This window comes from Brachyistius frenatus, unplaced genomic scaffold (assembly GCF_029030835.1).
Source record: "Brachyistius frenatus isolate BFR_SWC_R1_liver_20210118 unplaced genomic scaffold, ASM2903083v1 Contig_432, whole genome shotgun sequence".
NCBI classification, from domain to species: domain Eukaryota; kingdom Metazoa; phylum Chordata; class Actinopteri; family Embiotocidae; genus Brachyistius; species Brachyistius frenatus.
Window position 1 is genome coordinate 37060 of NW_027211031.1, and position 17648 is coordinate 54707.

Consider the following 17648-nt stretch of genomic DNA (forward strand, 5'->3'; position numbering starts at 1 on the left):
AGTGTGCAAAATTTGCTCTCGAAATAGTTTTTATGCTTGCATGAAAAAGACACAAAAGTGCCTTTATATGATTTTGTCTCTCTATTCTCGTTAAAAGAATTAGAGCAGTTAAATGGTCTGTGCTGCTGAACTGCTTTGAATACCACCGAAGTACACAATTCAGCTGTTGTCTTAAATGGAGTGACTTGGCTCATGTCTCAGTCTCGGCCTCGGCCTCAGATGTCCTTCTTTAACCCTGTTCAACTCGACCACATTGTCAGTGTACAGTACTGAAGTTTGCAAAAGAAAACTCAAAAAAGAAAATCCCTCATGTAGAAAAATTGTGTCACAATTTATTTCATTGACAGTATTTCAACATTTGAACACAGAATTAAACTTTCCCTTCCTTTGTCAAGAACTATAGACCACAAATGAATCCAACATAAGGCAAATGTGCATGGCAAATTTCCCAGGTCAGATGAGAAATGAGTACAATCACTACAGCTGTATGGATTAAAATATGTGCACACAGCACAAGTAATAATTTACTCTGGATGACCAATCTTACTTACAAATTGACAGTTTATTGTCAAAATATTCTCTCCTCACTTGTGAGATGATGGTCATCTTAAAATAACACTTTTTTGTAAATTGATTTTGACTTAGTTGACTTAGACTGAGTCAGTCAAATGCCGGTTGCAGTCTTCAAGAAATTTGTGTCTGACTGGTCATTGTGTGCCTATTATAGAGATATAAATTCTTGCAATGATTGGGCTGAGGCCCATGACAGACTGCACATCAGTAAACCACCAGTCATAGGTTTGCTGTCTTTCAAGACCTTAATGACAAGAGAGAAAGTAAAAAAAAAAAAAAAAATCTGATAAAGTTTTTTTTTGTTGGAAGGTTGTGAGGCATTTAAAATCTAGTATTGGTAGTACACAATAGGATACAACACAACATAAAATTATCAATTTGTCTGTCTGTCTGTAATATTGTTTATAGTCTGAACTGGGCTTAAATTATATGGAAAATAGTTTTGACCTGGCACGACTGGGTTCTAGTGTGTCTGTTACTACAAACCAAGTAGACCAATAAAGACTGTTAGTTTGGAGTACTGACTCTGGTGTCAAATAAGCCCAAGTGATTTTTCAAAATGATTCTTGCGCTTGCACTAAGCTTTCATGGAGTCACTGCAAGTTGTAATCTTCCACTTTGGACAGAGACTAACATTTTTCTCCGGTAGTTCAGTGTTACTTCTAAATTATGCTCAGCAATGAATGAATCAATCAATGAATCAATGAATCAATCAGACTTTATTTTATATAGCACTTTTCATACAAATGGCATGTAACAACATGTAATGGCATGTTCTTCCCGAATGCACAAAGATAACCCTGATACCAATCCTCTGACAGCAACAAGCAAACTTCTTTACATTTCCCCCAAGTATTCCTTAAATACAATGGCACGACTTGTATATGCACACCGACAAAATAACAATTCAGAAGTCGGTTAAAGCATGTTTCAATCTGCATATGAATGAAGCACAGAGTCCACATTTTTACACAATCACTCAAAGAGCACAGTTGCACCAAAAGTAATACAGAGAACATCTAGCATAGTCTTCATCTTCCATTATTATTATTATTAAGTGTTTCTAATCGTTGTGTTCTTTTTTTGAAACAGCCAACACAAAGGACAGTATTGTGCTAGTTCTTTAGTAACAATGACCTGATGATCAACACCTTCAACGAAACTGACACAATAGACCTTAAACCTCATGTCAAAGTTACTAAAATGTATACAATTAAATCATTAAAAAAAGAGGACTTTACAATAAATGTTTTGTATAGAAATACTGACACAATTACTCCAAAGGATCTTAAGGGACAAGTACTCGCTGTTCTTGCTTACAGTAGCTCACACTTTTGAGGTAATCACTTCAAGGAAAAAGATGTAAAATGTTCACTTTATTTTCGGAGAAGTTCAAAGACTTCAGATTTTTAAACAATCTACGATGGAAATTAATGGGGGGGTGGTTACACATGTAAAACAGTAACACCACTATATTATTACTGTATGCAGAAACACACGGGCATACTTTTATTTTGTGGTATTTCCACATGTACAGTACACAAAACCACGACACAACGTTCAAATGTATGCATCAATACAGAGAGATGCTGTGGTTTACATTCACATGGTTTCTGTGAATGGGTGAGGAGTGTATGCATCCTGTGCTCCGTGTAGATGTGGGTGGAGTCAGGTGGAAAACTACAGGCAAAAATGGAGGCACATTCCTCTCCTGAGGCAAAGGGGTAAGGGAGGAGTTTTCTTCCCCCCCTACCCCTCTTTTTTCTTTTTTTCCTTTTTTTACAACAGACTCTCACACATCTTCAGCAAGGAATCTGGGGGTTTGGGGTAGTAACCAGTGGTGCAGGGCTTGTCAGGGGAAAACCTGGGGAACTTGTAATCCAGAGGGAGATCTAGAAAGAGTAAAACAAATCCAACAGAAAAGTCAGCTTCAAGTGATTGTGAGAGTAATTCATGATTGAATATTAAGTGGAAAAGCACATTTTGTTCTCCATGGCAGGTAGTAATAATTTCAGTCTAGAGAAAGTTGGACTCATGTTTGATCTTTCACCTCCAAAGAGAAAACTCGATCATAAATTACAGCCCTGCAATCTTAACGGGGATGAAAACAGACAGAAAAACAGACATACGGCCAGAATTTTAAGATGTGGGCATCTTGTGGGCAAAAATCTTCTATCATAAGGCAGCAAAACGTGATCGTTGGTTAGGTGGTGATAACAACACACATTTTCAGACAATATTTCTTCAACGGCAATAACGGTATTGCACTAGTATGTAGATACAAAAGTTACAAGAAGTACCTGTTGTTTTTTTATTTTCACACATCAAGATGAAGTGAGTAATTCTGCCCCCCAAAAAAGGATATTGTACCACCTGAATCATGACCTAAGTACCTTTGAAGTACTTGTTGTTTTGGAGAAGTTGTTTGCTTCTTAAAGCTCCTTTTGGATGTCAAAATTGGTGCCTGCACTTTTGGCCATTCGCAATACATATACACAGAACATTTGCTTTAGTGCTTGTTTGACATCATAGTGTACAAATGCTAGCTAGATTTATGCTCTGTTTGAACTGCATGTCCGATGGTTAGATAGCCTTGGAACATCTACCATCATTGAAGATAGAGGGTGTTGGTAGTGACGTTTTTCAGTAACTTGCAGAAACTGGTTCTGAAATTTATACCCACTTCACTTAGCAAGTAGCTGTGTGGAGGTGAGAAAGAGGCCAGATATCAAGACAATATATTACATTTATTTAAATGTATTTTAAATGTATGTCCGAATAAATTCTATTGTATTATGAAAAATATATGCTAATATTTTTAAAGTTGGGGCATGTTTACCCCTCTGTTGCATCACTTCTTCTTTTAACAACACCCTGTAAACATCTGGGAACTAAGGAGACCAGTTGCTGGAGTTTTGTGTCCCAATCTTGCCTGATATAGAATTTCAGCTGCTGAACTGTTTCATGATGCACCAAATCTTTTCATTGGGTGAGTGCTCTAGATTACTGGCCGGCCAGTTAAGCACCTGGACCTGCAGAATGTGGTTTGGCATTGTCCTTCTGAAATAAGCTTAGCCTTCCCTAAAAAATATATCTGACTGGCAGTATATGCTGCTCCAAAACCTAATTATATCATTGAGCATTAAGGGTGCTTTCCCAAATGTGCAAGCTACATGCCATGTGCAGTAACACATTCCTCTACTGTCATAAATGCTGGCTTTTGAACTGTGCGCCAATAACAAGCTGGGTGGTCCCTCTACTCTTTGGCTTGAAGAATGTGGTGTTTATTATTTCCATAAAAAAAAAATAATAATAAAAAAAAAATCGGACCCCAGGACAGTTTTCCACTTTATTTCAGTCTATCTTAAATTAACTTGTGCCCAAATACGGCAGCAGCGTTTCTGGATCATGTTTATATATGCTTCCGTCTTTGTATGGTAGAGATTTAAACAGCATTTGAGGATGCAGCGATGAGCTATATGCAGTGATTTTCACCACAGAATCATGGCTATTTTTAATGCATTGACGGCCCGAAGATTGCAGCCATCTAATATTGGTTTTCAGCCTTTTCTCTTGACTATAGAGATTTCTTCAGATTCTCTAAATCCTTTAATGATATTATGTACCCTAAAGGATGAAATCCCAAATTCGCTGCAATTTTATGTTCAGGAACAATATTCTTAATATTTGCACTATTTGCCCTTGCAGTCTTTTACAGAGTTGTCAACCCTCACTTCTGTGAGATGTGTTTGAAATGTGTTGCTGCCATCAAATTCAAAATGAGTATTTATTTTTCATAAAACAAGAACATTTCTCAGCTTCAACATTTGATGTGTTGTCTTTGTCTCATTTTCAATTCAATATGGGTTTACATGATTTGCAAATCATATTCTGTTTTTATTTACATTGTCCACAGTGTCCCAACCTTTTTTGGAAACGGGGTTGCAGTTAAGCTAAAACACCATAACCCAACCCTGACATGAGTTCCAATTAAAAAGTGGTTTGTATGAAATCACATGACAATCTGTACCAAGTAGATCATATAAGAAGACCGCTCACATTTCAAGATAACACAAATAGCGATGTTTTTGTAAAACCTGAGACATCAAAACTGAGATTTCCGGGCAACCATTGCAAATGCCTACACTTTGTTGAGAGAAGCACTTGGCAAACGTATCATAGCAACAGTACACAAAAGTAAAAGCAGACCAACAGGGTTAGGGGGACCTGAGGGAATTTGACCAAGTTCAAGCACCAATGTCGCCAGTGTCAAAACCTCTCAAAGTTTAATATTATATGGGTGAGTGGCACAAATTTCCCAAGATTTGTTGCACAGCACAGTGGTGGTTCGTTGAAGCTAATTATGATTCTAAGTTTCTACATCTGTGTCTGGTTCAGGCCCTGTTCGGAATCATGTGAATGTTTCTGTGTGGAAACAAAAGGAAGGAGCCGTCTGATGTGGTGATTTTGGGAGGGTTTTTTTTATCCATGGAATGTCATCAGACTTTTTTTCTCCTCCTATTCTAACACCACAGGGTAGATTCTCATGCATTTTCTGTGTAACATATGGGCATATTTACAAGAACACACTGCCACCCATTTTTTCTGTGCCTGGTTAAAAGGTTACGACTTGGGTTTGGGAATAAAATCAATTGTGACCTGATATTTTTACCACAACCCTAATAAGCAAAAGATTGTAACTATAACATAAAGTCTTTCTTTTGAAAACTGGATCTGTTTCTGATGTTTTTCTGTTTTATAGATTTTTTTTCTGTAGAAAAACATACTAGTTTTCTTAGTGCTGTTTGCTGTTGATACAAAAAAAAAAAATCTCAACAAAATCCTTTAAAAACTAGTGCCCACAAACACAGTTTTGAATGAGACAACTGTATTACACTTTATTTGCTCTTATGAAAATGGACAAGACCAAGTGAATGTATGAATGAACAATACCACCAGTTTTACCATAAATGGGCCTTCTCTACACCTGCAAAAAAAATGTGTTCAGTATTTCCTTAAATGGTCATCTCTCGTTATTGGCCAAAATCATGTCTGGAGGTCAAATATGTGGTCAGTCTACTTTGCCCATGAATAAAAGAGAGAGAGCGAGCTCTCCCTGGCAGTATCCTTTGCTGCCATGGCATCATCTGTCATTTTCATGCAGTCAACAGTTTTCTAAAAGCTCACTGAAGTTTAAGTACTGTGTTTACTAAAGAACTGTTTCTATTAAAATCTGACTGGAAATGAATACTAACTCTAAGATTTAAAAAAAAAGTGTATTGGTCATCAGCCTATGACCCACTGTCATCTAAACCTGTTGCTACGAAGAGCCAGTTCAGTCATATTTTATCAGCATAGAACAATTGTTGGCATTAAAAATGTGCACAAACTACCATCTTGCCATCGTGTCTTGTTTACTGCACTACTTTACTAGCTTAGCTATAATTTACTTTGAAAAAGAAACAGAATGGCTTTACACTCTTTACACTTTCTGTCTTTTTATTTAGATGTTAGATTTTAAATCTTTATATCTTGACCAATGTGCATCATATTGCCAAACTCTTTGGTCTGAGGCCTAATATCTTATTAATGGTATTACTTTCAGAACAGCCACCAGAACACTGATCAGAAGGAGTGAATTTAGCTACTGACACCATAATGACTTGAGGGAAAAATGGATTGACAATTTGACATTTTTTCAATGGGAGTTTATTGGAAGTTTTGTAGAGCGTTCCCGTAGCGTTTCTTAGTGGTATTGCACTTTAAGGCAATTCCACATTGGCTTCAGTTTTTAGAGCCAGGGTCTATCTGCATATTTATGTATGAACTATAAAAGCTACTGTTTGTTTGAAAAAAATAAAAATAAAATCTGATCGGTTGAAGTTAGCTCGTGATAGACAGTAATAGACAGGTGCTTTAGGAAATCACCAAGTATTTTTGAAAGTGCCTTCTCTTTTCCGAACCGTCTGGCATGTAACGTTAAATTTAAGTTAACCTTTTGTGGTAACACGTTTAAATAAAGTTTAAGCTTATTATTATATTTTAGATCTTCTTTTCTTTCTAATCTTGTCCGACCATCATTTGTCTCCTTCCACATACCTGCTATGTGCTCAACACTGGGGATAGCCATGGTGCTGTATTTATGAATGCTTTGGCAGCACCAGGTCAGTTTCTGGCTCTCCTCGTCCCCTCCCCCACTTCTATGTAGGTCGACGAAGTAGGAGCCCCACTGATTGGACACAGCAGACGGTGACTTCATGCCCTGCTCCTGTTAAGACAGTTGAAACACAAACCAAACTATGTAACTCTGTGTTAAGATTAATTTTCAGACAAGTGCAGACCTGATTAAAGGAGGTGGGAATTACTATCCCGAGCACGGTTAATATATGGAGACTTCAAACTGGCTTTAACCCAAGCATCTTTGAGGGTTATTTTGAGAACTGCATTGAATCATTGTTTTCGAGAAATCCCCCCATTCTGTTACTCAATTACTGCTCATTATTTCTATTTTATAGGCAAATACAGTTGATAAGCAGAGATCAGACAGTAGGAGGTGGTGTTTAAAAATGTCCCAAATATTAATTGTATTAATGGCAAAGAACAACAACAACAACAACAACAACAACAACAACAAAAAAAGAAGTAGGATTGCCAGGGGTATTGAAGATGGAAAAATAACAAATCCAACATGCTGATGACAACACAAGATCATGCCCAAACTTCGTCCTGAATAAGTTCATTAATTCCTTCTGCAACATACTGAAAAGCCTTTATGCTACATATATTGCTTATTCTATCATTTACATATCTTTGTTTGCAGTATTGAGTAATTAGATTGATCTGATTCAATATTTGAAATAATGCTGATAAATGAGAAGAGTTTCATCCACAGACTGATGCAGACTCATCACCGATGAGATTCCTTCTGTCAGTATTGTTTTTTTAATCAGGTTTAATTACACAAACATCCAACACTTTATCAAATTTTGATAACGTATTCTATCCCACTATAGCAAAGCTGCCTGAGCTATCATATTACAATTAGACCGGAGGTTGTTTTTTTTTTTAGAGTGGAAACTGTACCTGGCATACAGCATCGTGATAGATTGAACATGCAGTATGGCCACTGATATCCCAATGCGTAATTGCAGTTTGGGCTGTGCCCGTTGAGCATCACTCTTGTCATGTCACACAGGTTAGAACTACTCAAAGGCACCACCTCTTGAACACATTCACAAATGTTAATACTGCATGAAAGTATGAGAATATGATTACTGCAGCCTTGAAAACGTATTGCACCACTACATTTGGAATACAAAGTAAGTAAGTGAAGTATATTTACAAAGTAAAAAAGAAGATATCAAAGAGAGATCAAAAGATATGGTAAACCACATTTAAGACATAAAGACACAATGCAAGATAACAACACAATACACAAAGAGGTAGACAAAGTTCAAAGATGCTGAGCCAGTGTTTATATGTTACACAAATGCCTGTGTAAAAGGTAATGTCTTTAGCTGTCTTTTGAGAGAGTCAAGAGAATCAGCAGACTGTAGGGGTGCAAACAGAGCATTTCATAATGGAATGGAATTTTCCTTCTGGAGCTACAACCCAAAAACTTGAAGGCGAGTGCATGGGACTGAGAGCAAACTTTAAATTATTCGATCTCAATAGGCGAGCAGAGAAATTGGGTTTGAGTACATCAGCCACATATGCAGGACTGTGCAATGCTCTGGAAGCAGAGTCAGAATTTTAAAATGAATTCTGTTCAGCAGCAGCATTCTAGATAACCTGTAGACGATAAGGACTAGACGTATTGAGTAAAGACAAAAGTGATTTAGTTAGTTTAGCCGATCTCAACAACAGATCTCAGTTTGTCAGTATTTCTCAAATAGAAAAAGCACGTTTTGGTCAGCTGGGAATCAAACGACATGGCCTAATCAAATATTACCTCCAAGTTTCTGAAGTTTGTGGGTGCAGCAGAGGAAAGTGGTCCCAATAGTTCGTATGAAAATGGAAACAACCTTTTTCTGGATCTACAATCAGAACATTTTGCATTGAGCTGTAGAACATTTTCAGCTGCCTCGTCCCTTATAGCATTCAGACACTCTAAGAGCTAAGATAACCTGCAAGTCTCACCACGTTTGAAAGAGAGGTGGAGGTGGATATTGTCTGCAAATAGGTAATATGGAATTAGAAAATAATGCATGATCTATCCCAGGGGCAGCAGATATAAGGACAATAGTTGAGGTAACAGAACAGAGCCATGTGGGATACCACAAGTCAGACACGAGTAAGACACAAAGTCCACAAAAGAGATAATTTTGTTGGAGAGCTAAGATGATAACCTGTCTAGTGCTAATGCCTAATATGCCCACCCAGTCCCAAAGCCTCTTCATCACCATAACAACGGCAGTAAAATGCAACAAACACATTAATGGAAAAGTAATATTGATATATTACTTCTCCACAGTCAGTGCTAGAAATTTGAATTTCTCTTGGGAAAGACAGACAGACTGGAGTTTTTTCTTTCACCATGGATGTCATAGTCAGTAAATGTACAAAAAAAAAAGTCAGTGTCAGGCTCACGCCTGTTAAAGCTAACTCTGACTGTGTATTTGAAGCTATTGGAGGACATTTTCTGTATTTCTTCAATGCTGGATTTATGTACTGTAAATCTCTTTCCTGCATACAACAAAAAAGTCAAAAAGGCAGTCCTGGATGCCATTTATTCAGCATCTATAGACAGTTCAAAACTTTTCCTACATGGGATACCATGGTTCCAGGCCTCATCTTTGCCCGGGATCATTAACTTCTCCACGGTAGTGTGAATTACCTGCACTGACTAAGTGAAAGACTGTGGTTACTGTTGAGGACACATCAAAAGTGTAGTATAATACCACAGCCTAATGCATTTTGGAAAAACAGGAAGTCTAGTCCTGGTCTTTCTTGCCAAACAGTGTGCTGACTCCTCACTTTTTAACTGTCAGAATCGCAACAATGGTTGAATACCCAAAACAGAAACTCCAATTTTGTCTCTTTTACTATTTATTCAATATTGTGTTCTGTGACTATAGTAATTTATTTTTTTCTTGCAGTTTTTGTATTAGGTAAGAGTAACTGTATTTTAAGAGTTCCTCTGAAAGTTTTTGCTGACTGATCAATGAACTTTTGCCTCTTTCAAAAACACGCTTGTTTAAAAGTAGCACGTAAGCATTCATCTACTAACAAAAAGGTACATGGTTAGCAGCAGAGTGGGTGGTGGGGGTGGCGGAGGGGATGGAGGTTAGATCAGGGTGGGGAATGCCTGTTAAATGGAAACAGCTGCTTCGGTAAACCTACCTCGAACTTTCCTTTTTTCTCCAGCGGCTCCACTTGGGCCTCATTGGACATCGCTGCGTCGCTCTTCGGGACACCCTCCCCTTCCATTTCCTCCGCTATCATCACCGTCTCCCACTTCCCAAAGCTGCTGGCGGGGAACATGTCTGACCTCATGCTATCTCCGAAATACACAACCTGCGGGGTGAGAAAAAAAAAAGAGACTGAGAAAACAGCTCGCCTACATTCAACTGCCTACTTTCAACCTGCACTGAACTCTTCCCTCAGCAGCAGATAGTCTGAAACGCAGACGCTAAAAGCTTCGAATCCTTTTTCCACAGCAATTTCTTTCTGTTCATCTCAAAGTGGGAGAGGAAATGGAGTGAGGAGTGGAGATGCTGGACATCAAAGTGACAAGACACATATGTCTGGCTAAAATAATTAAAATACCAGTACACAGGAATACTACACGCATACATTATACTTAATGTGTCACAACATGTCCTTTCTGTTTAGTTATTTTCTGTATGTTTTCCATTTTTTTGCCATATTCATTTCCTGTTTTATTTTGTACTCACTTTCAGGTCTCTTCACTTCCTGCCCTCGTGTTTTCCTGCCGTTGGGATAGTTGTCCCCGCCCTGATTGTTTTCACCTGTGTCCAATTATTTCCCTGCCCTCATGTGTACATAGTGAGCGTTTCCCTTACCTCCCGTGCCAGATCATTGTAATCAATGTGCTAATCATTCCCGTATTTATTCCTAGTGTCTTGTGAGTTTTGGCCTTGCCCTTTTTGGTACTGTTGCCTTTGTGATTGCCTCATTTCCTGGATTTTTGGACTGTCTCTATTAATATTTTTGGATTATCCTCTGGTGCTTTTGCTTGTTTTTACCATCTGCCAAGGAAAGAATTTCAAATCTTACTAATTTTTTTTGAGTCCTACGCCCTGATTTATCACAGTATGTAATACTGAGAAATGAACCCACCAGTGAGCACCCTTAAAGGTTTGATGTGTTGGATTTAGAAGGATCTAGTAGCAAAAAAAAATAATTATATTTATAAGTATGTTTTCATTAAAACTAAGGCTAGTTATCTTTCCCTACTTTAGAATGAGTCTTTAATATCTATTTAGGAAGCGGGTCCCCTTCTATGGAGCCCACCATGTTGAACTGGCATTTTTCTACAGCAGCTAAAAAGTTACAAACCAAAAAGTGGCTTTAAAGGAGGCTTTTCATGTTTTCACTTTGCAAGTTCTGCAGCCACCGTAGATTCTCCTACATGTTTGGAAGGGGAGGATGAGTGGAGGGGTGATCTTTTGGTTGCTTCACCACCAGATGTCAATACAGCCTACACACTATTCCACTGACTCTATTTTGGAATAATAATTTTGTGCTACTTTGTTATATTTTGATTAACAAGATGTTGGAATACAACCTCATTTCCCAAAAAAGTTGGGACCACTGTGTAAAATGTAAATAAAAACAGATGTGATGATTTGCAAATCGCTTGGGCCCAGAGAAGGCCTTGGCTTTTCTAGATCATGGTTTCTTTTTTGCACTTACATGTTAAAACTTTATTTTAACATATATTTGTGGATGTGGCGACAAACTGTGTTCACAGACAAGGGTTTTTGGAATGTTTTCCTAAGCCCATACAGTGATTTCCACTGCAGATTAATTTCCATTCTTAATGCACTACCGCCTGAGGGCACAAAGATCATGGCAATCCAAAACTGGTTTTCCACATTGTCCATTGTGCACAGAGATTTGCATGGATTTTCTGAATCTTTCAATGATGTTAAGTCCTGTAGATGATGAAATCCCCAAAGTCTTTGCAATTTTACATTGAAAAAAAAATAATCTTAAATTGCTACACTATTTGCCCATGCACTCCTTCATAGAGTGGTAAACCCCTCCCTATCTTCACAGAAATGTTCCACCAGGTGTTTTTGTCTTTAGCACAGCACAACTTTTCGAGTCTTCATTTGCCCCATCCCAACATTTCTTAAATGTGTTGCTGGCATCAAATTCAAGATGAGCATATACAGTGGGTACGGAAAGTATTCAGACCCCTTTAAATTTTTCACTCTTTGTTTCATTGCAGCCATTTGCTAAAATCAAAAAAGTTAATTTTATTTCTCATTAATGTACACTCAGCACCCCATCTTGACAGAAAAAAACAGAAATGTAGAAATTTGTGCAAATTTATTAAAAAAGAAAAACTGAAATATCACATGGTCATAAGTATTCAGACCCTTTGCTGTGACACTCATATTTAACTCACATGCTGTCCATTTCTTCTGATCCTCCTTGAGATGGTTCTACTCCTTCATTGGAGTCCAGCTGTGTTTAATTAAACTGATTGGACTTGATTAGGAAAGGCACACACCTGTCTATATAAGACCTTACAGCTCACAGTGCATGTCAGAGCAAATGAGAATCATGAGGTTGAAGGAACTGTCCAAGGAGCTCAGAGACAGAATTGTGGCAAGGCACAGATCTGGCCAAGGTTACAAAATAATTTCTGCAGCACTCAAGGTTCCTAAGAGCACAGTGGCCTCCATAATCCTTAAATGGAAGAAGTTTGGGACGACCAGAACTCTTCCTAGACCTGGCCGTCCAGCCAAACTGAGCAATCGTGGGAGAAGAGCCTTGGTGAGAGAGGTAAAGAAGAACCCAAAGATCACTGTGGCTGAGCTCCAGAGATGCAGTAGGGAGATGGGAGAAAGTTCCACAAAGTCAACTATCACTGCAGCCCTCCACCAGTCGGGGCTTTATGGCAGAGTGGCCTGACGGAAGCCTCTCCTCAGTGCAAGACATATGAAAGCCCGCATAGAGTTTGCCAAAACACACATGAAGGTCTCCCAGACTATGAGAAATAAGATTCTCTGGTCTGATGAGACCAAGATTGAACTTTTTGGCATTAATTCTAAGCGGTATGTGTGGAGAAAACCAGGCACTGCTCATCACCTGACCAATACAATCCCAACAGTGAAACATGGTGGTGGCAGCATCATGCTATGGGGGTGTTTTTCAGCTGCAGGGACAGGACGACTGGTTGCAATTGAAGGAAAGATGAATGCGGCCAAGTACAGAGATATCCTGGAAGAAAACCTCTTCCAGAGTGCTCTGGACCTCAGACTGGGCCGAAGGTTCACCTTCCAACAAGACAATGACCCTAAGCACACAGCTAAAATAACAAAGGAGTGGCTTCGGAACAACTCTGACCATTCTTGACTGGCCCAGCCAGAGCCCTGACCTAAACCCAATTGAGCATCTCTGGAGAGACCTGAAAATGGCTGTCCACCAACGTTCACCATCCAACCTGACGGAACTTGAGAGGATCTGCAAGGAAGAATGGTAGAGGATCCCCAAATCCAGGTATGAAAAGCTTGTTGCATCATTCCCAAGAAGACTCATGGCTGTACTAGCTCAAAAGGGTGCTTCTACTCAATACTGAGCAAAGGGTCTGAATACTTATGACCATGTGATATTTCAGTTTTTCTTTTTTAATAAATTTGCACAAATTTCTACATTTCTGTTTTTTTCTGTCAAGATGGGGTGCTGAGTGTACATTAATGAGAAATAAAATTAACTTTTTTGATTTTAGCAAACGGCTGCAATGAAACGAAGAGTGAAAAATTTAAAAGGGTCTGAATACTTTCCGTACCCACTGTATGTTTCAAAAGAGTAAAATTTCTCAGTTTCAACATTTGATGTTGTCTTTGTTCTATTTTCAATTTAAATATGGGTTTATATGATTGGCAAATCATTGCATTCTGTTTTTATTTACATTTTACACAGTGACCAACCTTTTTTGGAAATGGGGTTGTAAGTACCATGCAAACATAATAAAAACTTCAAATAATAAGGCTTTTAAAATTAAGGTTTTTAAGATGAGGACCAAATGACGCATTTACCAAATGTGACCCTATCTCAGGTAACAGCTGGACTGTATAAATCCAATAAACAGCAGGACAGAGCTGCTTACCATCCATGACCTTCTGCCATTGCAGGGACATCGTACATAGTGGATGTGTTAGAGAATGGGCCTTGGAAGTGGAAGGTTAGGTGAGTAGTGGTGAGCTGGTTGCAATGTGCAACCTCACCACCATATGTCACTAAATTCTGTACACTGATCTTTTAAATGCAAGAGTCTTTTTTGAAATACTATATATACCTTGGGGGTCTTAGCAACTAAGATTTTCCAACTGAATCAGCTGCGTCCCATTCTGGCTCAGTCAATGCCCTTGGAGCGTATGGCTGCCATTTTAGAAAATGCTTCTTACTTCACCAAAAGAGTTGTGGCAAATGTCAGCAGCAGACTTTTTTGAGGGACTTTCCCTTGGTTTATAGCAAATTTGGTGGTGTACACACACACACACACACACACACACACACACACACACACACACACACACACACACACACACACACACACACACACACACACACACACACACCTATAACTTGTGTTGTGGTAAGCATGAACTTACAGTTAATTAACAGTTAACTACTGGTTAAATTACTATCTATTAAGTGTGTTCATGTGAACTAATGTTTATGCCTTACTTATGAGTTAATAAAGATGCTGTAGGTATTAGTAAATTAACTAGCTGCTGGTAAAATAATTCAATATTGTGTCTCGAATCATTGTTCATGTTAATATTCATTTATACAGAATTCAATAGTTTACAAAGATTCTTCGAGCATTAGTGAATATAATAATTAGGCTTAACTGCCAGTTAATTTATACACTTAACTATTGAGTCTAAAATAATGTATTAAGGGTGTTCATGTAACTTCATGCATTACATATTTGAATAGCTTATATTAGCATTAGTGATAAAAAAAAAAATTGTGTTTTATATTAAACTGGAGGAGTGCAGGAGGCTTGGAAGGACAGGTCCAGGCTAGTCTCGCACTGAGTGAACCGGTGCCCAGCTTGAGAGAGCTCCTGTGTGTCGCTGAATGTGTGCATTTCTGACTGAAAGATAACATCTTCTGCCTCTATTTATCCATTCGCTACAATATGTTGGATTCATGTTAATGTGTATTTAAAGACATTTAAATTTGTGAAAAAAAAATTTTGTCTAATCAACCAAAAATTTCACGGACCCCCTGCAGTACCTCCGAGGACTCCCTAGGGGGACCCCCTGTTGAAGACCTCTGATTTAGAGAAAACTTCTTTTTTTTTTTTAAATAATGGTTTATCTTCCAACTTGTGATTTATGTCTTCATATTGAGGTTTGCTTGTTCTTTTATCTTCATGTAGACGTTTCTTCCTTAACTACCTATAGCCAAACATAAATAATTGAGCATGTTATAAAATCATTAACTTACCATAATTGGGCATATTTAACCATTTGTTAATGCACTTTGTGGCCCTTATTCTTAAGTGGAAATGTTTCTTGCTGTCTAAACTTTCAAAAATCCATTTGGATACAATCTGGATATGAAAAAAAAAAAGGTCTAAGTTAGCTTAATCATTCTTGTGGTTCTGCTTTTAAATTATCTAATTCACGAGTGCCACAAAAATGGATCCCACCTTATCATCAAGCTCGGGTACATCTTCATCCTGTAACCCATGAGCTGCATAATTATGTTGCTGTGACAATAAGCCATTCAAAACAGGCTTCTTAAACAGTGAGACAACAATGTCAGCATGAAGTCCAAGAGGAAAAAAGATAGCCTACACCTATAATTTGTTCAATAAAAAAATATATATTTTGGGTGACAGCTGCTAGGTCTCTTCATTTATGAAGAGTACAAATTTTGGTGACTCATTAAGCTTTCTCGACTTGTGTTACCCATCAAAGCAAACATTAAGAATGCATGTATTACTTTATTGTTAATAAAAGCTTGCACCAATTACATCAGAACTCAAACTTGATCTTTCCTGTCCTTGGTTACACACCACACCAGAAACTTTCAACAGATTATTGATGATCTTATGCAGGTTCATCACTACACACTGTTATTTACAATAACACTGTTGACTGTGTTTCTTGGTTGCTTGTATATTGTATGTATATTATATATATAGATATATACTGTACTGTATGTGTATATATATATATATATATATACTGTATATATACTGTACTGTATGTATATATGTGTTGACTGTGTTTATTGGTTTGTTGTATATAATATATATAGATATTTAATGTACCGTATATATACTGTATGTACTGTGCATTTTATATTTTATATTTATATTTTTTATTTTATTGCTTTTCTATTATATTATTCTATTCTATTATTATTTTATTCTATTGTTTCTATTATTGCTCCTGTATGTATGCTGCTGTGGCAAAAAAAAATTCCCCTCGGGGATTAATAAAGTATATACCTACCTACCTACCTACCTACCTAAATGATTCCTGTCACAAATAGCCATTCGATGTTACTGCTACTGAAACTTTAAGTGCAACTTAAAGCTGATTATAGACTGGCAACATTTGATCAAAATGTTTTACCTTACTGCATTGTATACTGTATAATTTCTGTTTCCAACCAAAGCCAATACCAAATCGTTTAAATTCTAGCTGTAATAAATAGGGATGACGCACATGTGTTGTATAAATAGTTGTGTGTGAGATGTCTCTGTATCAAACCTTCTTACAGGAGGCCATAAAGTGAATGGAAGGCATTCGAGTAGCTTGGTCTTGTCCCTCCCCTCCACAGGGCTGTTCTACATGTAAACAAACAGGCGGGCTAATCGGGCCACTGTGGGCCTGGGCCGAGGCAAGGGCTACAGGAATCATATTTCTACCATACTTTCCCAGAACTGGCCACAGCTGGTCTGTGTATGCCCCAAAAATCCGACCTGTCTCATTGGTAAGGAGCGCTGTGGCCAAAGTCATGGGTTAACTCTGATAAATATTTACAGAGGCCAAGGATTCCAGCACAGAGGCAACATATCACAGAAGAGTCTCATTGTTGATGGATACAGTCACATTAGCCTGTACAATACTAAGCTATGCATGAAGGAAAGAAGCACGAAGAGAATTGGGCTATAGCCTTCAGATAAATCAGCTAAGCAGAAACTTCTCTGTCCCCGAACAGACAGATCACGGTGCATTTGTTATAAATGCAGCCTTTAGTTGTTGTCTTTAGGACTTAATCCTGAACAAGACTTGCTGTGCTAGTCTACAGCTCGTGTTGGCATCTGCTAAGAAAGGTTTCCAGACCTGAACCCTGCCAAATATTATGACTGGTTGACACAAAGATGATGTACTTTTGGCACAAAAGCATGGCCATTTACCAAATATTTTCTAATTTGTTTACATGTAATATGCAACATTATGTGTTACTACATTGCTGAGCCAAAACATTATGCTATCGAAAATGAGTGCTTGCAAATGGGAAAATTGTTGGGTTTCTCTCTTCAAATTGAACTGAATCGAAAGTCACATGTATTGCAAAACTTTTAATATCATCTTAAAAGGTCAACATAACACCTGCAAAACAAAATCCAAAGGAGGTAATTATAATTGTTTGAACCTCTGCTGAGTCTCTCAAAAAACTGGTGTAATGACATGACAATTAAAACATAATAGTAAGTGGATGCTAAAGAAAGTCAAATATCTCACTAGGCAAACTAGGATATTTTGTTGGATTATAAGGTGAACAGGTGACAGACAAGGACTTTCACATTTGGCATGAAGTGATTATTGTACATTTAAGCTCATTTGTTGTGTATGTTTTCCATCATCTTGCTAGGAGAAGCAGCTACTACAATTTTAAGATGACAT

General features: G+C 37.8%; 1 protein-coding gene across 1 annotated transcript in view; it reads right to left on the minus strand.

Moving 5' to 3' along the window:
• Window positions 1–2352: 2352 nt before the first annotated feature.
• nt5dc1 (5'-nucleotidase domain containing 1) overlaps window positions 2353–17648 on the minus strand; it is a 96410-nt gene continuing 81114 nt past the window's right edge. The window contains exons 9-11 of the mRNA XM_069725600.1: window positions 9916–10089; window positions 6673–6841; window positions 2353–2465 (exon numbers count right to left, since the gene is read on the minus strand). Of these exons, the coding sequence (XP_069581701.1) occupies window positions 2353–2465; window positions 6673–6841; window positions 9916–10089 (456 nt within the window). The remainder of the gene's footprint in view (window positions 2466–6672; window positions 6842–9915; window positions 10090–17648) is intronic.